This window comes from Myotis daubentonii, chromosome 16 (genome assembly GCF_963259705.1).
Source record: "Myotis daubentonii chromosome 16, mMyoDau2.1, whole genome shotgun sequence".
In the NCBI taxonomy this organism is placed as follows: domain Eukaryota; kingdom Metazoa; phylum Chordata; class Mammalia; order Chiroptera; family Vespertilionidae; genus Myotis; species Myotis daubentonii.
Window position 1 is genome coordinate 18553860 of NC_081855.1, and position 22723 is coordinate 18576582.

Below are 22723 nucleotides of genomic sequence, written 5' to 3' on the forward strand. Positions count from 1 at the left end.
CTTTTTTTTTTACAACCGGTTAGTATTCCATTGTGTAAATGTATCACTGCTTTTTTAGCCACTCATCTACTGATAGGCACTTGAGCTGCTTCCAAATCTTGGCTATCCTATCTAGTAATAGACAAACATGGTAATTGACCGTACCTTCACTATGCCTCCCATTGGCCAATCAGTGTGATACGCAAATTAGCCGCCAACAAAGATGGCAGCTAATTTGCATACTGCAGGCAGGGCGGGACAGCGCCATCCTGCCTGCCCTGCCGCCATCTGGGCCTGCGATCTGCGACCCTGGGTGGCGGGTGTCCGTGTGCAACCCGACCCAGGGTGGCCGGGTGGTGCAGCAGCGATTGGCCAGCCCACCCAGCCTCCATCTGGGCATCCTGTGTGCGACCCATCCCAGGGCAGCCAGGCGGGGCAGCAGCAATCGGCCGACCCGCCCGGGGCATCCCGTGTGCAACCCGACCTCGGGCGGCGCCCCAACCCCCGGATCGGCCCTGCTATGTGCATGACCCGGGGAGGTGGGGCAGGCACCGAGGGATCGGGCCTGCCATCTGCCACCCGGGGAGTGGGCCTAAGCCAGCAGGTGGCTATCTCCCTGGGGTCCCAGACTGTGAGAGGGCACAAGTGGGGCTGAGGGACAACCCCCCCCCCCCACCGCTAGTGCACAGATTTTTGTTCACCGGGCCTCTAGTCTATAATAACAGTGTAATATGCTAATTAGACCAGACGTTGTTCTGGACAAAGCCACAGCAGGTGGGGGCCGCGGCCAAGGCCCTTGTACAAATTTCGTGCATTAGGCCTCTATTTATAAATAACACTGCAATGAACAGGGCTGCATATATTCTTTCAAATCAGTGTTTTGGGTTTCTTTGGACATACTCCCAGAAGTGTTATTGCTGGATCATAAGACAGTTCCATTTTTAATTTTTTAAGGAAACTCCATACTGTTTTCTACAGTGGTTGCACCAGTCTGCATTCCCACCAACAAGGGTTCCCTTTTCTCCACATCCTCACCAATCTCTGCCCTTTTTTTGTTGTTGTTGAAATGTGGGCTTCTATTTTTATTATTATTTTTTTTAATATTTTTTCCACTATATGTTTACTTACTGATATTTTATCTTTTTTAAAATTTATTTTATTGATTTTTTTACAGAGAGGAAGGGAGAGGGATAGAGAGTTAGAAACATTGCCCAGCTGCCTCCTGCACACCCCCTACTGGGGATGTGCCTGCAACCAAGGTACATGCCCCTGACCGGAATCGAACCTGGGACCCTTCAGTCCGCAGGCCAACGCTCTACCCACTGAGCCAAACCGGTTAGGGCTATTTTTATTATTTTTTAAAGATATATTTTTATTGATTTCAGAGAGGAAGGGAGAGGGAGAGAGATATAGAAACATCAATGATGAGAGAGAATCATTGATTGGCTGCCTCCTGCACACCCCCTACCAGGGATTGAGCCTGAAACCTGGGCATGTACCCTTGACTGGAATCAAACCTGGGATCCTTCAGCCTGCAGGCCAACATTCTACCCACTGAGCCAAACCAGCTATGGCTCTGCCCATTTTTTAATTGGATCATTTGTCTTTTTGTTATTTTATTATTGAGGAGTCCTTTTTATTTTTTTTTTATTTTTATTTTTTTAAATATATTTTATTGATTTTTTACAGAAAGGAAGGGAGAGAGATAGAGAGCCAGAAACATCGATGAGAGAGAAACATCGATCAGCTGCCTCCCGCACACTCCCCACCGGGGATGTGCCCGCAATCCAGGTACATGCCCTTGACCGGAATCAAACCCGGGACCCTTCAGTCCGCAAGCCAACGCTCTATCCACTGAGCCAAACCGGTTTCGGCGAGGAGTCCTTTTTAAATAAAAATCTCTTATCAGATGTAAGTCGCTTATCTAGATACAAATCCCTTATCTGATATATAATTTTCAAATGTTCTCTTCCATTCTGTGGTGTGTGTTTTCATTTTTCTGCTGGCATCCTGTGAATCACGAAAGTTTTTAATTTTGAGAAGTTCAGTTTATCTTTTTTTTTCTTTTGTTGCTTGTGTTTTTGGTGTCATGTGTAAGAAACCTAGTCCAATGTCATGAAGATTTACTCCTATGTTTTCCTTTAAGACTCATGGTTTAAGCTCTTACATTTTAAAATCTGTGATTTATTTTGAGTAAATGTTTTTGTATATGGTATGAGGGAGGGGTCCAGCTTCATTCTTTTGCAGGTGGATATTCAGTTGTCCCAGCATCATGTGTTGAAAAGACTATTGAATGATCTTAGTACTCTTGTCAAAAATTAATTGATCGCAAATTTAGGCATTTATTTTTGGATTCTCAGTTCTGACCCATTGATCTATATGTCATGTTATCATGCTAATATCATGCTGTCTTGATTGCTATAACTGTATAGTAAGTTTTGAAATTGGGAAGTGTGAGCCTTCCACTCCAACTTTGTTGTTCTTTTTCAAGATAGTTTGTCTCTTCTGGATCCCTTACATTTCTACATGATTTTTAGGGTAAGCTTGTCAATTTCTACAAAAAGCCAGCTGGGCCCGCCTGGTGTGGCTCAGTGGTTGAGCATTGACCCATAAACCAAGAGGTCCTCGGTTCCATTCCTAGTCAGGGCACATTCCCAGGTTGCAGGCTCCATCCCCAGTAGGGGGCATATAGGAAGCAGTCAATTTATGATTCTGTCTCATCATCGATGTTTCTATCCCTCTCTCCCTCTCCCTTCCTGTCTCTGAAATCAATAAAAACTTTTTTTTTTTTTAAAGCCAGCTGGGATTTGATAGAAATGCATTGAATCTGTAGATCTTAACAAAATTAAGTATTCTGATCCATAAACATAGGATATCATTCCATTTACTTAGATCTTTAATTTTTTCAACAATGTTTTGTCGTTTTTAACACTTTTTTTGGTTAAATTTATTCCTTTTGGTGCTTTTGTAACTTGTACTGCTTTCTTACTAGTAGTTTTATTTTTGGACTGTTTATTGTAGTATGTGGAAATGCACTTGTATCCTTCAACTTGCTGAACTAACCTGCTTGATTAGTTCTAATAGGGTATTAATGTATTTCTTAGAATTTTCTACATACAAGATTATGTCATCTGCACATAGAGATAGTTTTACTTCTTCATTTTCAACCTGGATGTCTGTTATTTCCTCTTCTTGCCTAGTTTCCATACAGAACATTGAATAGAAGTGGCAAGAGTAAACAACCTTGTCTTATTCTAAGATTATATTATTTATAGTATATATAAAAATATATCCATTTGGTCATATTCTTGAGAAAGTTAAACTCACGGTAGAGATGAAATTAATATGTGAAATTGAGGGTGAAATTCATGGGTGGAATAGCTTGTGGTGGGCTAGAGTAGCTAGGGAAGATTTCCTGGGGGAAAAAACAACAATTTGGGATTTGGCTTGGCTGATAGGAGGTGATTTTTTAGGCATGCTTGGATACTTGAACATAGAAAAAAATGGGGAGTAAAGATAGAGATTCTGTAGAGCTATTATAGGAGAGAGCAGTAGTTGGTCATCCAGAGCGCTGATGGATCTCCTACCACTGCTCAGCCTGCCTGGCTTCACTCAGCTCTCTGGACGGTCTACACCTTCCATTCACCAATTAGTAACCCCATAAAGTTTAATGTTGCTCAAAATGGGTCCACTGCCTTTTGCATTAGAATCACCCAGGAGGATCTGTTAAATAGACCGATACCTGCTCCTCACCTGTGGTGCTGAATCAGAATCTCTGGAGGCAGATCCTAGAGTCTGATTCCCAGATGATTCCTATATCTCGTGAAGTTTGGGAGACAGTATCTTAAAGCACCTTGTGTACCATCTGTTCCCAAGTTTTTCCCAACTCACTCAGGCCCCCAATTCTACTTAGTAGATGATCTTCCCTCTGACATCCTTAAAGTCATAGTCATTCGATATTTATGGAGTTCCCTCATCTTCCTTCCTCTTTACCTCAATAGACCAGTATCTCTTCACTTTTTATCTTTTCCTGTCCTTCTCCCTTCTCTCTTTAGTTATTCATACTCTTTTTCCCACCCCTTCCCACCTGCCAGCAGCTGGCTGGACAAGAAATTAGACTGCTGAGAGCAAAGAGTTTGAGCACCAAGAGAAAGAGCTGGAGAAGGCCTACCACAGCGTCGTTACAGAGCTGTGTCCGCGTGCAGGGGCCAAGCCAGGACTGTTTTGGTGGCTTCCCAGTAGCAGAGCACCTCCCTCTGCAGGCACCTCCATTAGATTGCCATCAAAGAGGGTGACCAGGCACGGACAGGTGCATATTTGAAGGGCTCACATTTGAGACCAGATCAATACATAAATCATATTTAAACTGCTAAGCATTTCTGGGCATTCTGAATCATTGGGTATGTGAATAAGAGAGAAATAGGCACTGTTGTATTTTATCACTATGTAAATCAGTGGAAGATACAGATTACATACTATGGAATACACATATACATGCATGTACACATGTATATCATTAAAAATCAATTCATCGCCAAAGCCGGTTTGGCTCAGTGGATAGAGCGTCGGCTTGCGGACTGAAAGGTCCCAGGTTCGATTCCGGTCGAGGGTATGTACCTGGGTTGCGGGCATATCCCCAGTAGGAGATGTGCAGGAGGCAGCTGATCGATGTTTCTCTCTCATCGATGTTTCTAACTCTCTATCTCTCTCCCTTCCTCTCTGTAAAAAATCAATAAAATATATTTAAAAAAAAAATCAATTCATCGAACATCATCAGTCTCCTCTCTGGCTTCTTCCCTTCCACCCCTTCCACAAGCATGAGAGATCTTCCCTATTTTAAAAACCCTTTCGTCTGGCCCTTCTGCCTCCTCTAGCCATCATCTGATTTCCCCCTTCCTCTCAAAGTTAACATTCTCCAGTGAGGGTGCAGCACCCATAGCCTTTACTGCCTTGTTACGCCATCTCCTCTTCCTGCTCTCACAACTGCAGTTCCCACAGAGGTTCCTAGTGGTTTCCTGGGTGCTGAGTCACTGCTGTTTTCCTCAGCCCTGATTGCCTCCTCCTCTGGTGTCTGTTCTGCTGCTCTCCATCATGGTGCACATGGCCATTCCTCAGAGGCTGACCTTGGCTCTTCTATTCTTTTTTCCCTGTGCATGCTCCCTGGACATCTGGTCTCCTGTCTCCAACTCTCACAGTGTGAATGTCCTCTAAATCTTTATCTCCGGACCTTTGTTTCTAACTGCCTGATAGACATTTACTCCTAGCGTCCCCTAACATCTCAAACTCAGGACCCAAACCCAGACTGCTGTCCCTTAGCATATCATGGCCTTCCCCACTCCTTTGTTTTTTAAAATATGTTTTTATTTATTTCAGAGAGAAAGGAAGGGGCGTAGGGAGAGAGGGAGAGGGAGAGACAGACAGACAGACAGACAGACAGACATGGATGGGTTGCCTCCTGCATGCCCCCTACTGGGGATTGAGCCTGCAACCTTGGTACGTGCCCCCACCAGGAATTGAACCAGTGACCTTTTGGCTCATGGGACTTCGCTGAACCAACTGAGCCACTCCAGCCAAGCGGCCTTCCCCAGTCTTAAATTCCTATCGGCAACTGAAACCTTAGCCAGCCGCCAAAGCCCAGCCTAGACTCTCCTCTGGGGAGTCTGCCTGAGATTTCCAACCTGAATTTAGTTCTGTTCCCTGAAACCAGGAAAGAGATTTTTTTTATCCAATACATCTCCCTCTTAGTTTGTATGTGGAAGATGAGTCCCCAAACCATTAAATACCTGCTTAGGAACATACAGCTAATGCTAACGTCCTTAGAAACTCACTCTCCAGTGCTCTTTCCACTCTACCAAGCAGTTTCTTAATGCCTTGAGTGCTTTCAGTTGCTCTTATGGCAAATAATCATATACTGCCATGTGGACATGCTGGGGTCCTTGTAAAGTTAGAGGATCCTTGAGCGACCTTCCATGTTTCTCAGGTATCACTGAGCTCCTCATTGTGCCTGATTGAGGAGTCATCACTCAGTTAGTGCTCAGTAAATATTTAATTGCTGGATGAAAGAAGAGAAAGTCTCCTTATAGATTTTCCCTGATTAGGGCCTAGCCCGGTGCAGGGTAGATGTAGACACTCAGGAAATATTTATTGGTGACGGGAAGCTGTAACGAAAGGCTCAGGTGTTGGGACTCTTCTTAGGCAGTGGGAGCCATGCTGGTTCCAGGGAGAAGAGTAGGATTTAAAAAGCACCGTGTTAGGAGGGCTCAATCTGGCGTCTGCGGCAGAAGGAAGAGTGGTGAGGCAGGAGCTCCAGGAGGGAAAAGGGGAGGGATTGCCGGGCTGGCAGCGTTAGGAATTGAGAGGGAAAGACAGTCAGGGACATTTTGAAGGGAGAAAGGATAGGTGACTGTGATGTGGAGAAGGAATGGGGAGGAGGTAGAGAACGGTAGAGGAGAGGTTTTGCTTTGAAAATGGTATTGCTCTTGACGAGGGGAGAGGAGTCCTCTCTGAGGAGCATGCTCTGTGCAGGATGTTAGGTACATAACTGCTGTGTCACATTGATGCTCTCAGCCTAGTTCTTAGCGTAACCATTTCAAGTAGGTGTGTTATCTTTGCTTGTGGGTCAGAACACGGGCTTGAAACCATTAAATCATCTACTGAACCCAGTGAGTCTGACCTCAGAGATAGTTCTTCCAAACATCTAGGAGGAGACAGATTCGGAGCTAAGATGATAAAATTAAATCTGTGCTGATTTGAGGTGATGGTGGTATATTATTATGACTCGAGCAGGCCCATCATATTTTCTCTTAGATTAGGAGCATCCAGAAAATTCTAAGTCCTTTTTCCTTGTCTCTGTCCATCTAGGAAGAACTAAGTTGGATGCAGAAAAAGACTTCTCAACAGAGTTAAGAGGCCCCCAAATAGATGAGCCCTTCTTTGGGGGAGACTTGTAGGGAACGGGGCTCCCTTCTCTAAGTCTAGATTTGCAGGTAGACACGACACCTTCTTCCAGGTTCCTTGCAACTCTTCAGGCCTCTCATTAGTCCTCACACTACAGTGACAATATCTCCCTTTCCTGTGGGGCCTGCTGTTTTATTAGACCTGTTCAAGGACTTTTTTAAAGTAATTTCAGCTGGAGCTAAATAATTGAACATAGAACCACGAAATTCTTGGTCTGGCCAGCCTAGGTTCGTTCAGAGCCCGTAGAAGGAGCCGTCTTCTACTTCTATCAGGTCTCCCCCTGGAGTAGCTCGTGGAGTAGCTCGTGTTCTTTCAGGCTTCTGTATGCGAGGCTCTGGGCGAGGTGGGTACTGGACACACCGGTAAACAAGGAGGACTTAGTCCCTTTTATCTGGGAATGTATACACAAGTCGATACACAATTTCAGTGCATGCTAATACGCACTCTGATAGGGGAAGTACATTGTTATCCTCCAGTTCCCCTCTTTGAGAAAATGGACGGAGATAGTATAGGGTAAGGATATTATAAAAAAGCCTGGGGCTGGTGTCTTCCTGGTCCCAACCATACCCAAGCTATGTTCCATGTGCTGGCTTCAGTGGATGACAGACAGGTGAAGGATTCTTTTGGTGTTTTTTGTTTGTTTTTTAGAAATCTTATATTGGTTTTCAAAATCAGGGGGAAAGGCGTTTTAGATTATATACTTCTAGGATTATCAGCACAGAGGCCCCAGCACTGCCTGGAGAGTGTGTTTCCTAAGTGACATCCTCAGTTTATGCCTCTCCTCTCAGTCCTGCAGGTGGCGGGAGAGGGCCTGCCCAGTCTGCAGGAGCTCAGGAGGCAGGCTGGCTCTCCGCTTGCAGCCCCACTTCCCAGCCTCTCTCCCTCTTTCAAAAAAGAAGTCCTGCCAGGAGGGGTGGGCAGGCCTCCCGGCAGCTGTGCTGCTCCGCCAGGCTGCCTGCTCTTGGCTCGGCAGGCAGTGAGCCTCTTTAGAGGCTTTGTCTGAGCCTCTCGGGCTCTCTCCTCCTGGCACTGCTTGGCTCAGGAAAGCAGGAACCGAAAGTTCTCCTTCTCATCTGCCCCTGCCAGTGGCCCTCTCACTGTCACCTGCTCTCCCTCCTACCTAGAGGTCTCTTCTACCCCCAAAGGCCACAAACACTGGCTCTGAAGCCCTTGGTCTTGGGAGGACTGGGAAGGGGGAAAATGTCAAAAGGATGGTGGCTCTCAAGTTCCAACTCCCTGCTTTTAAAAAATTAATAACTATAAGTAACTGTTATTGCACACACGCTCTTAACCAATGCCAGGCACCGTCTTAACCATTTTATGGGCATTGCCTCATTTAAAGTTGACACCAACCTGCCCTAGCCAGTTTGGCTCAGTGGATAGAGCGTCAGCCCGTCGACTGAAGGGTCCTAGGTTCCATTCCAGTCAGTGGCATGTACCTGGGTTGCAGGCTCAATCCCCAGCCCTGGTCAGGGCATGTGTGGGAGGCAACCAGTTGCTATGTCTCTTACATCAATGTTTCTCTCTGTGTCTCTCCCCCTCCCTTCCACTCTCTAAAAATCAATGGAAAAATATCCTTGGATGGGGATTAACAATCAATCAGTCAATCAAATAAAGTTGACACCAATCCAAGAGGTGGGTACTCAGGCACCCCCTTTTGCAGATAGGCTATACACTCTCAGAGTTTGTCATTGAGTTTGAAATCAGGAGCATACCTTTGAAAAGGTAGCTGGGCTCTGGCTTCTGTTTTCTCTCATCTTCTGACTTTTCCTATAGAACATGAACTCTGAACCAGTCCAGGAAAGGGACAGCTGGCCATCAGGGTCCCCCTGCAGGCCTCGCATAATACACTAGTCTTCACTTTTCTCTCCTGATGGAATACATCCCCACCACCACCCCCAGGCTACATAATCTTTTTCTGAAGTCCAACACGTTATTCTTTCTCTCCCTCTCCCCTCCCCTCCAGGACCCTGCTGGAATCTTTGAGCTGGTGGAAGTGGTTGGCAATGGAACCTATGGACAGGTGTACAAGGTGAGACTCTAATGGTGCAGAAGTGTGACTGTCTTCCATGGGGCCTTCTCAGGAGGGGTGGGAGAAGTATATTCCAGGTCAGGAAAGTGGAGTGGTTATGGGAGATTGCCGAGGCTGGGGACCTGGGAAAGAAGAGAGAGAAGAGGAAAGTAATGAGGGAAGGAAGCAGGAAACAGCAAGAAGTGGGATGTTTTTGCTGGCTTCTGCCCGAGTTTGGAATTACTGGTATAGCAGGGACAGGTTTGGAGTTGAATGGGGTGTGGGAAAGGAACAGCTGAAGACAGAAGGAACGATATCAGAGCTCACCTGGGCGTTCAGAGTAAAGCTCAGGCCAGAGGTGCAGGTGTGGCCTGACAACAGAAAAACCCAGGACTTGGAGTGGGTGGGATCCCATGAGTGACCCTCTGCAGAGGGGAAGCGGCTTTCTTGAGCTCCCACAGCTGGTCTGCAGCAGGGCCAGAGCCGGAGCTCAGGCCTTCTGCCCTTGAGGCCACCTCTCTCCCACAGAAGTGGTGTTTCCTCAGCCACTGATTGTACTTTCTGGTCTGGCCAGCTCGGCATTCTCCTGTGGCCTGATCTCTGGTCCCACTTGAATGGGGGGAGGTGGCCACAGCAGAGAGATGTTCAAGGTGGATGCTGCCCCAGGGAATACACACCGGCTTCTTTGTCTCCAGACACGATGCTGAGTCTTCTCACAAGTCTCCTCTGCATCTCCGGGGCCTGTTTCCTGGGTCACTGGGACCACCTGCCCTTCTCTTACCCTTCTTCCATGGAAGCTTTGGGAAACAGGCACCTCCTCCCCCCATTTCCCCATCTCTTGCCTAATTGTTGCCATGGAAATCCTAGCTCTGTGTTCCACTGCTTTTCTGGGCTTGGGTCTTGAATGACTGAGGATAAAAATAATCCCCGGCCTGGCAATGCCCATGTTCATCCCCTGAGGGGCTGCTTTCCCTCACCCTGCTCTTCCCCAGGAAGCCTTGGGCTTTCCTGTCCAAACCCCAGGCGGCTCCTGCTAGGAATTTTAGGAGGAGGGAGGGGGGGGGCAATAGCAGGGCCATCCTATATATATAGAAGTTTCTTCCCATTAGCACTGGTGATGGGGCCATCGACATGTTAGTCGATGTTTCCTTCTGTGTTTCCCTGAGTTTCCTAAAACTCTCAGCTCTATTTTTAAAAAATATGTTTTTTATTGATTTTTTTTTTTTTAGAGAGAGTGAGGAAGGGAGAAGGATAGAGAGATAGAAACATCTATGAAAGAGAAACATCATTGATCAGCTGCCTCCTGCACACCCCCTACTGGGGATCGAGCCTGCAGCCCGGGCATGTGCCCTGACCTGACCGGAACCGAGTTGGTGACCTCCTGCTTCCTGGGTCGATGCTCATCCTCTGAGGCACACCAGCGAGTTCAGCTCTATCTTAATTCTTTCCTGTCAACAAAATAAAAAGCTGGGGGGTGGGGGGAATCCTGGGAATAGCCTCCTATCCAAAGGGGGCTTGTGTGGCATAGAAGATGCAGAGAGAGGCCAAGGCCCTCCCTCCTCAGCCTCTTTCCCAGCTCCCTGCAGCTCCATCTGAGGATGGAGAAGGTATCCTTGACTCCCGCTCTAACTTTCAAACTGTAGGAAGTACAAGCCAGAGAGGCTTGAGTATGAAGGGAGCAGACCCTTCATTTTTACCAAGCACAGAGCTTGGAAATCCAGTCTTGGTAGTTTTTCTGTAGCCACTGTTAGTCCTGTGATCAACCAATAAATTGAGGTGTCTAGCCACCATGAGGGGCATGTTTTAAGATAGAAAAGAGCCAAAAGGTGTGGCTTCTCCCAGAATCAGGCCCTTCGTGAGCATGACCCAGGCCCCTCTGTGTGCATGTTCACCTTTCTGTGCACAGGGTCGGCACGTCAAGACTGGGCAGCTGGCTGCCATCAAGGTCATGGATGTCACGGAGGTAGGAGCCGCGGGGGCAGCGGGGGGTGGGGGGGGGCGTGGAGCATTGAGAATGAGGCTCACCTCCTCGCATTCACCCAGGATGAGGAGGAAGAGATCAAGCAGGAGATCAACATGTTGAAAAAATACTCTCACCACCGCAACATCGCCACCTACTATGGAGCCTTCATCAAGAAGAGCCCCCCTGGGAATGACGACCAGCTCTGGGTGAGTGCCCTCTGGCCTGCCCCCGGCCCTCCCTGCCCTTTCTGTCTCCAGCGTCAGTACCCGAGTCTCCTTGCCAGCCCTCTCTTCAGTCCCACAGCCTCTCCTGTGCATGGATGGAGGGACCTCCTGACCCACACTTGGCAGTCTCTTGTCCTCTGGGCGTTTCGGTGGCAGGGGTTCTGGGGCTCGCCTTTGCCCTAACCAGTCCCTTACCTGTGTCCAACAGGCCCTTCATAAGTATCAAGCAATGCAATGCTAGCAAGGGCTGGGAAGGACCCAGGGAGCTTAGTTGATGAGTTCTCCTGCGCTGGCACAGCCCCTAGGAAAGCAGCAGGCCAAACTCTGTGGTAGGCGAACGTAGAGCGTGGACCCCTCCTGGCAGTGTACAAGCCTCTGGGTGATTGTTCTAACCAGAACTTACTGCAGCCCTTTTGGTCTCCCCCAAATTCCCTCATGGCCCAGAACATTTCTAAGTCATTCACCCTCCCTGCCTGGGCGCTGGTGCCAGCTGATTCCTCAGCCTCATCCTCTCTGGTACTCAGCCAGACCCAAGGACAGAGCAGCAGAGAACATGGTGGTGGCTGGCAAGGTGTGGGTGGGGGGCGGCCGGGGATTGGTGCCCATGCCAGGTCTCCCCTTGCAGCAGTTGCCAGATGAGTACTTATTTAGCACTTTCTGCATACCCTGCACAAATAAGTATGAATCATGGTTCCTGTTTCTATGCAGTAGACTTTCTGAAGGCATGCACATGCGACACACAAGCACACACACACACACACTCACGCACACATTCACATTTCATACACACAAAAGAAGGTGATGGGTTAGAGAGGTTTACCTGCCAACTGTACCTAGTGAGAGATCCTTGAGGACTAGAGGTCAGGTGCTAGTGACCAGGCGCCCCCTTCTAGACCTGTTGGACATTGTCTTTCCACTATGCTATGCTCAAATGTGGAGCATATGTAAATTATTTTTGCATATGCAAATGTCCACATCTCTTCCAACCGTTTTCTGTGCTGGGTGTGGCTTTTAGAAAAGGTACAGTGAAAACATTTCGACAGACACGCCTTCACCGGGGGACTCCCTTTGGCACCTGCCTCTGGGCCTCTGGTTCTCCCTAGAGATGGCACAGGCGCCCTCCTCATCTCCCCGCTGTAGTCTTACCTCTGTTTGTGGAGTTTCTCCCAGAACACTACCAGGTTCCCTCAGCTCTCTGGTAGACCCAGTGCACTCTTTTTGTCTCTAGCAGACTGGAGAATTGCTGGTTCTAGCCCCTTTCTTGACTCGGGATGAGCGGTTGGCAAACTTTTTCTGTGAGGGACCAGACAGTAAATATTTGGGGCTTTGTGGATCATACTGTCTGTCACTACTCAGCTCAGCCATTGTACCATGAAAGCAGCCATAGACAATATATAAATGAGTGGGCATCACTATATCCCCCAGAACCTTTATTTAGGACACTAATTTGCATATCATGTGATTTTTTTTTTTATTCTTTTCAGCCATTTGAAAATGTAAAAAACTAGCCATAGTTTGCTGACCTTGCTCTAGAGCAGTAGGGGTTATGAATCCCAAAAAGGATCTGATGAGCACATTGGATCCCTCATTTTGTCTACAATTTTAGGGATTCCTTGGGCTCCTACTTGGGACAAAGACCATGTCCCCAAACCCTCCCTGTCTATCTTTTCCCAACTGTATTTCCTTCCCCTTTTCCTCCTAACCTCAGGAAGGTCTGTGGTCTTTGTGAGAGGGGGCATGTGGCCCCTGCCCTTCAACTTATACCACTTTTGACCCCAAGGCCTCTGGTTCTCCTCCAGGGCACTGGCAGGGGAAAGGGGCCTTGCCTAACTGCTACTTTTCCTTCCGGTCTCCCTGGGACTACAGCTGGTAATGGAGTTCTGTGGTGCTGGTTCCGTGACGGACCTGGTAAAGAATACAAAAGGGAATGCCCTGAAGGAGGACTGCATCGCCTACATCTGCAGGGAGATTCTGCGGGTAAGCGCCAGGCCCCTCCCTGCCTCCTGCTCCTGGGCCACCCCCTCTGGAGCTTCTCCCTGGGCATGGACCCCCCTGCACTGAGGAGGAAATGGAATTATGCCCTTTTTATTTAATTTAATTTATTTATTTTTATTGATTTCAGAGAGGAAGGGAGAGGGATAGAGACAAACTATCAATGTGAGAGAATCATTTATTGGCTGCCTCCTGCACGCCCCCTACTGGGGGGTATCAAGCCCGAAACCCGGGCATGTGCCCTTGGCCAGAATTAAGCCTGGGACCCTTCAGTCTGCAGGCCGTCGCTCTATCCCCTGAGCCAAACCAGCTAGAGCCGTGCCCTCTTTTAAGGAGCAAGTGGCCTGATGGGGTTGGAGGCTAGAGACAGAGTCCTAACCGTGAGGACTCAAACTGTTGGAGGAGACAGGTGCCACTGTTGCCAAGCTCTGCTATTTCTCCACTTGGAATCTACACCTGCTGGGGATCCCCAGGAGCCACCATGCTGAGGAAACTCTCCAGAAATCTCAGCCTGTACTTTGGGCACATGGTGGAGAGGGACTGCTTCTTCAGCTCAGCCCCATCCAGACTGATGACCTCCCCTCCGCTCTCAGTCAATCCAAGTCCTCGCTTCTTCTCCCTCCTCCAACATCAAGCCTAATTCCCCCCACTCTCTGCCCAGGGTCTGGCCCATCTCCACGCCCACAAGGTGATTCACCGAGACATCAAGGGGCAGAACGTGCTGCTGACAGAGAATGCCGAGGTCAAGCTAGGTGCGCTGCTTCCTCTGGGCGGACGGCCCTCTGACCTCCAGGCGAGAGGCCCCTTTCCCTCTGGGGGCTTCAGTCCCACAGCCTGTAGGCTGGGGGGCTTGCTTTCCCATAACCCTCCCCTGGGGTGCCTGCTGTCTGCTATGTCCCCAGTGCTGTGCAGGTCCCTTTGGAAAGATGATCTGAGGTGATGTCCTTTCACCTTGGTTTTTCCCAAGACGCAGGGAAACTAGGTCAGGTTCTTCAGGGTGTTGATGGGATGGGAGAGGTTCCGGGGAGTGTCTAGGTAGAGCCAGGACCACAGCTGCCTTGGGACACACCCATGCTGGGTCCAGGATGAGGGGAGCAGATGTGACACTCTGCTATGACCCCTCGCCTCATGTCTTCTCAGTGGATTTTGGGGTGAGTGCTCAGCTGGACCGCACCGTGGGCAGGCGAAACACTTTCATTGGGACCCCCTACTGGATGGCCCCGGAGGTCATCGCCTGTGATGAGAACCCCGATGCCACCTATGATTACAGGGTACGGACCAGAGAGTGTGCAGCATGGGGCAGCTAAGGCAGGAAGTGAGATGGGGGTGATGGATAGATTGAAAATATCGGGGACTTAAGCAGCTTGGAGGCAAAATGAAGGTCTAATGATGTGTTGGCTATGAGGGGTTGGGGGACATTTTGTGGCAAGGGAGGTATGGGTGGGAATATTGGGTAAGTTGGAGGACATGCAGGGTTAGAGGAGGGGCCTCAGGAAGGGATTGGCCAGCAAGGGGTTCTGAAGAGACAGGGATAGTAGGTGAAGAGAGTTACCAGGAGCGTTCACCTGTCCTTTCTTTCCCCTCTGTAGAGTGACATTTGGTCTCTAGGAATCACAGCCATTGAGATGGCAGAGGGAGCCCCCCGTAAGTGCGGAGTCTGGGAGAGAAGGGAGGGCCCAGAAAGTGGCTGTAGGGGAGAGGTGGGCCTTGGGAGGTCATGGTGAGAAGGGCTCCTTTAGGCTCTCAGCATGGCAGAGGGACTGACGGTCTCTTCTGTGTCCTAGCTCTGTGTGACATGCATCCCATGCGAGCCCTCTTCCTCATCCCTCGGAACCCACCACCCAGGCTCAAGTCCAAGAAATGGTAGGTCTCTGGGGATTTGGTGTCTAGGAAGGTCTCTGGACAAGGCCACCTCCACCATAACCCCCTGGGTTCAGGCTTGGGTCTGCACCATACAAGAGGCATTGGGAGGGGCTGGTACTGCAGCCACAGCATTAGGGGCGCTGGTGTTGGGGTATGGAGAAGACAGAAGGGAAGTCAAAGTGGCTTTTTAAAAAAATTTAAATTCTTTATTGTTTAAAGTATTACATAAGTCTTTTCTGCCCCCCATTGACCTCTCCCCAGCCACTCTCACCCCCCAGCACATGCCCTCCCCCCGCTACTGCCTGTGTCCTTTGATTATGCTCATATGCGTGCATACAAGTCCTTTGGTTGATCTCTTACCCTCCCGAAGTGGCTTTTTGATGAATGATCTCCCCTCTTCCTCCTGTGACACCCCCTCCCAAGGGGGCCCTCCTAGTGTGAGCCATTGTTTCCAGGTCTAAGAAGTTCATCGACTTCATTGACACATGTCTCATCAAGACTTACCTGAGCCGCCCACCAACAGAGCAGCTGCTAAAGTTCCCCTTCATCCGTGACCAGCCCACAGAGCGGCAGGTCCGCATCCAGCTCAAGGACCACATCGACCGGTCTCGGAAGAAGCGGGGCGAGAAAGGTCAGTGGGGGAGGTGGGGGTGGGGGGTCAGGACACACTTCAGCCCTTGCTCCTCTTCACCAGCCCTGGCTCCTCCTTGCTCCCTTTCGGGCACCTCTCCCAGGCCCCAGCTGTCCCCATCCGACGACACCTCCTTTCCCAGGCTTTCAACGCCAGAGTGCTTTTTCTCATAGCGCCAATTCAAGCCAGCCTTCCAAATGAGTGTGGCCCTTTTGCATCCTTACAAAAGCTTCCTGTTGAGCACATTCATTTGTGAGTGCATGCACACATTCAGTCACATCCCACCTACTGTTGGGTCTAATCCCCATGCCTGTGCAGGCCCAAACCTGAGACCCACCGTCATTCCATTGCTCCCAGGAGGTGGGCAGGGACCCAGGTGCGTGGCCATCCAGACAGATCTTATTGGTTGTCCCCGTCTAAGGTTTTCCTAGCCCAGGGTGGGGTCTGGGGCACTGGGTGAAGAAACAGCAGTGATCTCCCCCCTGCAGAGGAGACAGAATATGAGTACAGCGGCAGTGAAGAGGAAGATGACAGCCATGGAGAGGAAGGAGAACCAAGGTGGGCTTGGCAGGTGGGGTTTGGGGGCCTCACTTTTCATCCGAGGGAACATCAGAGGTCCTTGGCTTGGGGACTCTCAGCCTGGGGATGGTGGGTTAGAGACCCATAAAACGATCTCTGAGAGCTGAGAAGAAATGGAATGAATGAACAAGAGGTGGCAAGAGCCCAGGCCAGTGTGGCTCGGTTGGTTGAGAGGTCGTCCCATGCACCAAATGGGCGCTGGTTTGATTCCTGGTCAGGGCACATGCCCGGATTGTGGGCTTGGTCCCCAGTAGGGGCATGTAGGTGGCAGCCTGTCGATATTTCTCTCTCTCTCAAAGAAAAAAAAAAAATCAGAAATTAAAAAAAAATAAAAAGCGGGGAGAGGGTAATTCAGGGCGCAGGCTGGGGTATTGCTGGAGGACAGGGTCCAAGACTGGGCAGGAGAGAGTGACCAGAGGCAGACTGTCTGGTCCAGGCAGAGCAGCTACTCTGGTGTCTCCCAGACGTGAAAGTGGGAAATGACTACTGGGTTCTGACCCCGCCCTTCATTGTGCCACCCTGACCCAGCTCCATCATGAACGTGCCCGGCGAGTCCACGCTACGCCGCGAGTTCCTCCGGCTCCAGCAGGAGAATAAGAGCAACTCGGAGGCTTTAAAGCAGCAGCAGCAGCTGCAGCAGCAACAGCAGCGAGACCCTGAGGCGCACATCAAACACCTCCTGCACCAGCGGCAGCGCCGCATCGAGGAGCAGAAGGAAGAGCGGCGGCGGGTTGAGGAGGTGGGGTTGTCCTGGGAGGACCTGGCCAGGCCTGGTTCAGCACCCCTCCTGGCCCCATCCCTGCTTCCATTAGGACAACAGGGAGAAGGGGGAGCAAACTAGGGCTTCCTAACCCCCTTTGTTCAGAATTGGATAGAAAGGGTCTGTGCTGTTAGAGGCCAGTCCCCACGTGCACTGCCCGCTCATCAGTCCTGTGTGAATGGTGGTGCTCTCAGCCTCCCTTGGGAGCAGAGCTATTTCTGAAAAGCCATACTGGTTCCCCACAGACAGGACTGTCCCTGTCCTTGTTGTCTGGCCCCCGGAGCTGGGGTCTGTGTACAAATACTCCAGGCCCCTGAGCATCTGACTGATAAGCAGTTGTCTAGTCTGAACATGAAGAGGAGTCTTCTCTTTACCCTCCTTTTACTTTTAATTTTTGGCTTAGATTTGCTGGAAAGTACAGTCTTGTCAGTCGGACTTGCTGGAGGTGGGTGGGAGGAATTCATTTTAATAGAGAATCTTAAATAGCTACAGTTTTTTATTTTAACCACCATTTTAAAAGATCTATATGCATATTTATTTTTTCTATGCATCTGTATTTTTTATTTTGCAGAGGGCCATGGTGGGAAAGGCAAGGTATAGGTTAGTTTTAAAGATGCCTTAAGTGATGAACTTTTTGTTGAAACAATTACATGATTTCGAAGTTCACGGAGAACTGGGCTTAACACAAAAATTAATAGACAGAGGCATCCACACTGTCTATGAACTGCTCCCCAAAGCAGGCACAAGTCTTTGTTGAACAAAACACAATTTGTAAGGAAGCCTGCTACCGGAGAACATAGTAAACATTGTCTTAAGGTCGTTGAGTGACAGAAAATTGTGTCTAGCGGGTGTTTACTGGAGCAGGCCTGCCGAATCCTCATTGTGGAGATAGCCCCGGCACAGGCCCCCACTGTACTGGCCCTGAGGGCTTAGCTTTTCCTTTTCCCTTTCCCTTTGTTTCTCTTTCTGAACATGAAAGATCCTTCTAAAGAACCACCTTTTACTTTTGTTTCAGCTTAGATTTGTTGGAAAGTACAGTCTTGTCAGGTGGGAGGGAGACATTCATTTTAATAGAGACCTTTTTCTCTTTTTCTTTTATTGGGGCAGACTCTGGTCGGAAAGGTTGTGAAAGTAAAATGCAACCTGAGCCTCTGATGTTGGCTGAGGACCTGGCCGAGTCCCTCCCCGCTGGGTTGTGCTTCTGTGCATGGGCATCTGCTGCTCTCTTGTGGCCAGAGGCCATCATTACAGCCCACTCCTTTTGGATTTACAGGCAGGTTGTTTAGAGGCCAGTATTGACTCTGGTTTTTGGTGGGCGAATGGCTAGGAGAAGGTGTTATCCAGTCCAGCCCACTCCAAGGGCAGCAGCCAGCTGCTGAGTCTCTGGTCCCAAGCTCACAGCCACATTGGACGAGTAATTTTTCCCAAGCTCAGCCCCCCATGGGCTCCTGTGTAGGAGTTGGTAGGTCTGTGGAAACAAGTTGAGGCCATTCTCTCTCACCATCATCCCAGGTGAGAAGGAGCATTGTCCTGAAAGGGTCGCCTTTCCAGGAGATGCCCAAAGTGGGCTGGTTTCCCCTTCCAGGGCTGTCTGAGTGTGCAGTCCTTAAGACCACACCTCTCTCACCCACAGCAACAACGGCGCGAGCGGGAACAGCGGAAGCTGCAGGAGAAGGAACAGCAACGGCGTCTGGAGGACATGCAGGCCCTGCGGCGGGAGGAGGAGAGGCGGCAAGCAGAGCGGGAGCAGGTACAGGCCCCCAGCACACACTGCACACACCCCTCCCCTCCCCGGCCTCCCTGCCCGCTCCTGCTGCCTGCATCCCTGCTCCCCGAAACCCTTTCCCCCTTCTTTCCCTACCCCTAGATTCCTCCTATCTTTTCTAGCTTCACTCTTTCTCTCTGTTTTCTCCCACCCTTCAACCCCCAACCCTGGCTCCCTGCCCTCCTCCTGTCTCTGTGCCTTCATTCCCCATCTCTTTGCCCACCCTGACTCCTCTCCCCTGCACTTTCCCTCATGGGTCCTCCACCCTGACTTCCTCCTCATTCCCTGCCCCTTCGGGGCTCATCCCCTCCCCATCCTCTCTATTGCTCTTCCCTGCTCTCCTCATCCTCACCCCACCGACCCTTCCTCTTTCTCCAACTCCTTCGCCGCCGCCGCCTTTTCCTCTTTCCCTGCCCTTTGCCCCCACCCCAACCCCACCCCCCAGGAATATATTCGTCACAGGCTAGAGGAGGAGCAGCGACAGCTCGAGATCCTTCAGCAACAGCTGCTCCAGGAACAGGCCCTACTGCTGGTAACGGGGTCCCCCAGCTTTCTCTGGGAAGATGCGTATCAGAGCTTCTCTGCCGGAAGGAATGGGCTGGGAGCACTTCAGGGGAAGGGACTCACCCAGGCATCAAGGGGAGACATCTCTCTAGGCAGGAGAAAAGAAAGGGCATGCCACCTCTAACTTCCAGGGCTACATCTTGCTGAGCCCCTCTTCCTACCCTTGGGCCCAGGAATACAAGCGGAAGCAGCTGGAGGAGCAGCGGCAGTCGGAGCGCCTGCAGAGGCAGCTGCAGCAGGAGCACGCCTACCTCAAGTCCCTGCAGCAGCAGCAGCAGCAGCAGCAGCTGCAGAAACAGCAGCAGCAGATCCTTCCCGGGGACAGGAAGCCCCTGTACCATTACAGTCGGGGCATTAACCCCGCCGACAAGCCAGCCTGGGCCCGAGAGGTACTCACTGCCTCCTAACAGCCTAAGCCACCACCCTCCCAAGCCCTCTGCCCGAGGCCTGAGCTGTAGGAAATGGTCATTCCGCACTGGCAGACACTGAGAAGGGGGAAGGGGTGCTCTGCACAGGCATGAGGGCTGGAGCAGTGGGGCAGGTGGGGACCTACATTTTGAGGACAGTGAAGCAAAAACTGGCCTGCTTGGCATCCGTTTGAATCACAGGTGGAAGAGAGAACAAGGATGAACAAGCAGCAGAACTCTCCCTTGGCCAAGACCAAGCCAAGCAGCACAGGGCCTGAGCCCCCTGTTCCTCAGGCCTCCCCGGGGCCCCCAGGACCACTTTCCCAAACTCCTCCTATGCAGAGGCCGGTGGAGCCCCAGGAGGGACCGCACAAGGTGAGTTTCTTCCCATTTCCGTCCTAACACAGACATAGGGAGCCTCAGGCAGCGCAGGGACACGCACACACAGACACATACTTAGCCAGGGATCACAGACCTCATGATAGGTACCTGGGCAGACATCACCTGCTTGCTGCTGCATGTCTGTCCTACATCTTGCCTGTTCTTGGGCTCCAGGAGCCCCTTCCACTCGATGGGTAATTGGAAGCTGGAGGCTTTACTTGCCCCTTCCTCTCGGCCCAGGCCCCGGCTCACAGGTGGGGATGTGCACAGAGTGGGCAGCCTACCCTCCCTGGTCTCTCCCTGCAGAGCCTGGTGGCACACCGGGTCCCACTGAAGCCATATGCAGCGCCTGTACCCCGATCCCAGTCCCTGCAGGACCAGCCCACCCGAAACCTGGCTGCCTTCCCAGCCTCTCATGACCCTGACCCTGCCGCCCCCACACCCACTGCCACGCCCAGTGCCCGAGGAGCTGTCATCCGCCAGAATTCAGACCCTACCTCGGAAGGGCCTGGCCCCAGCCCGAACCCCCCAGCCTGGGTCCGGCAGGATAATGAGGCCCCACCCAAGGTAAGGACAGGCCTGTGGGACCAGGAAAGAGCACAAAATACAGTTGACCCTTGAACAATGTGGAGGTTGGGGGCACTGACTTACACACAGTCAAAAATCTAAGTGTAACTTTATAAAAATATGTTTTTATTGCTTTTTAGAGAGAGAGGAAAGGATAGGGAGAAAGGAGAGAGAGAAAGAAACATTGATGAGAGAGAAACATTGATCCTCCTGCATGCCCCCGACCGGGGATTGAGCCTGCATCCTGGGCAGATGGCCTGACCGGGAATCAAATCAATGACCTCTTGGTGCATGGGTCGATACTCAACCATTGAGCCACACTGGCCGGGCTAAGTGTAACTTTTAAATGCCCCAGAACTAAATTACTAATAGCCTACTGTTGACTAGAAGCCTTACCAGTAACATAAAGGTGATTAACACATAATTTTGTATGTTACACATATTATATAAACTAGAGAAAAGAAAATGTTATTAAGAAAGTCATAAGGAAAAAATAATACACTCACAGTGCTCTACATGTTTCTTGAGAAAAATCTGTGTGTAAATGGACCTGTGCAGTTCAAACCCATGTTATTCAAGGGTCAACTATAGTAAGAGAGAAAATGGAGGAGAGTGGAGGGAGCAGTGAGGTAGAGATGGGTTTGGGGTTGGAAGGGAAGAGGAAGGCAAGTCATCCAGCACAGCCCCCGTCCCGACGGGGTTTCCGTCTGGTGGCCCCTGACTGTGCCGTGGCGATCCCAGCGGGTGACCCCGGCGTGAGTGTGGGAATGGAAAGATGCCCAGGGTGTTGGGGAAGCACTAGGGGCAGACCTTCTGGGTTGGAACCCCAGCTCTGCCATTTCCTAGCTTCATGCCTCTGCACAGGTTCACAGGGGCCAGGGGAGCACCTGTGGGGCCTCAGCGAGGACGAGATGTTTGTGGTTCCAGCACAGAGCTGGCTCCCGGCACACTGACCCTCCTCCTCTCCTCAGGTGCCTCAGAGGACCTCATCTATTGCCACTGCCCTTAACACCAGTGGGGCCGGAGGGGCTCGGCCAGCCCAGGCTGTCCGTGCCAGGTAACACTGAGCTGTGCAGAGCTGGGTGGCAGGCTAGGGAGCGGGGCGGGGACAGAGGGGAGTTTGTCAGGTTACCCGCTTAGGGGTGGGCAAGCCCCGACCCAGTCACCTCAGCCCCCTCCCTGCCCCTGCCCCCGGCACCCCTGTGCTCCCTTCACAGACCTCGCAGCAACTCCGCCTGGCAAATCTATCTGCAAAGGAGGGCAGAGCGGGGGAGCCCCAAGCCTCCAGGGCCCCCTGCTCAGCCCCCTGGTCCGCCCAACGCCTGTAGGTAATGGAGTTGTCCCCTCACTCACTCCCACCCTCACTTCTGCCACCTACTTGCCTCCCCTGGTGATGGCTCCCTCTGCAGTGCAGCTCAGCCCCCAGGCAGGGGAGCCCCTTGTCGCCCTGACCCCGTCTCTGCTCTCCCACAGCAACCCCGACCTCAGAAGGAGCGACCCTGGCTGGGAGCGCTCGGAGAGTGTCCTCCCCGCCGCTCATGGGCACCTTCCCCAGGCCGGCTCTCTGGAGCGGAACCGTGTGGGAGGTACGTGGGTGGGCCTGGCAGCCTGCTCTGGGGCCTGGACGTCTCCCTCAGGGTAGGGACTGAGACATCCTCAGGGGTAGGGTGGGCCCTGGGCTGGGTGTGGAGCGTGTCTGAGCTCCGGGGCTCAGGCCCAGGTCTCAGCCCAGGGTGTGGGCTCGAGGTCACCCCCATCGGGTGTCAGTGACCTCCTTCTCCCACCGTGCCATACCAGCCTCTTCCAAATTGGACAGCTCCCCAGTGCTGTCCCCTGGGAACAAAGCCAAGCCTGATGACCACCGCTCACGGCCAGGCCGGCCCGCAGTAAGTCGGCAGGTGGCAGCTGTGGCCCTGCCTTCTGGTCTGTGACTTTGGGGCCAGCTTGGAGCCTCTTCAGCTTGGGTGCTGGGAGGTGGGCCTTCATTAACCTGCCTGGGGGGGGGCTGTGGTATTACAGATGTACTTCTCAGTTACTAACCTATCTTAACCTCTCTCCTGCCTCTTCCTGGCTGCCCTTC

The 22723-nt window shown here is 51.2% G+C and overlaps 1 protein-coding gene across 13 annotated transcripts in view; it reads left to right on the top strand.

Moving 5' to 3' along the window:
* Nucleotides 1–22723, top strand: part of MINK1 (misshapen like kinase 1) — a 59840-nt gene that overhangs the window by 32182 nt on the left and 4935 nt on the right. For 3 of the 13 annotated variants that reach the window (XM_059668916.1, XM_059668917.1, XM_059668918.1), the window contains exons 2-21: nt 8903–8968; nt 10854–10910; nt 10991–11116; nt 13001–13111; nt 13788–13878; nt 14267–14397; nt 14716–14770; nt 14911–14989; nt 15445–15620; nt 16109–16178; nt 16728–16938; nt 18593–18709; nt 19170–19256; nt 19462–19677; nt 19897–20070; nt 20383–20643; nt 21615–21700; nt 21861–21971; nt 22117–22229; nt 22441–22529. In XM_059668916.1, coding sequence (XP_059524899.1) covers nt 8903–8968; nt 10854–10910; nt 10991–11116; nt 13001–13111; nt 13788–13878; nt 14267–14397; nt 14716–14770; nt 14911–14989; nt 15445–15620; nt 16109–16178; nt 16728–16938; nt 18593–18709; nt 19170–19256; nt 19462–19677; nt 19897–20070; nt 20383–20643; nt 21615–21700; nt 21861–21971; nt 22117–22229; nt 22441–22529 — 2427 coding nt within the window. The remainder of the gene's footprint in view (nt 1–8902; nt 8969–10853; nt 10911–10990; nt 11117–13000; nt 13112–13787; nt 13879–14266; nt 14398–14715; nt 14771–14910; nt 14990–15444; nt 15621–16108; nt 16179–16727; nt 16939–18592; nt 18710–19169; nt 19257–19461; nt 19678–19896; nt 20071–20382; nt 20644–21614; nt 21701–21860; nt 21972–22116; nt 22230–22440; nt 22530–22723) is intronic. The other 10 variants (XM_059668920.1, XM_059668921.1, XM_059668922.1 and 7 more) reach the window with 7 other exon arrangements.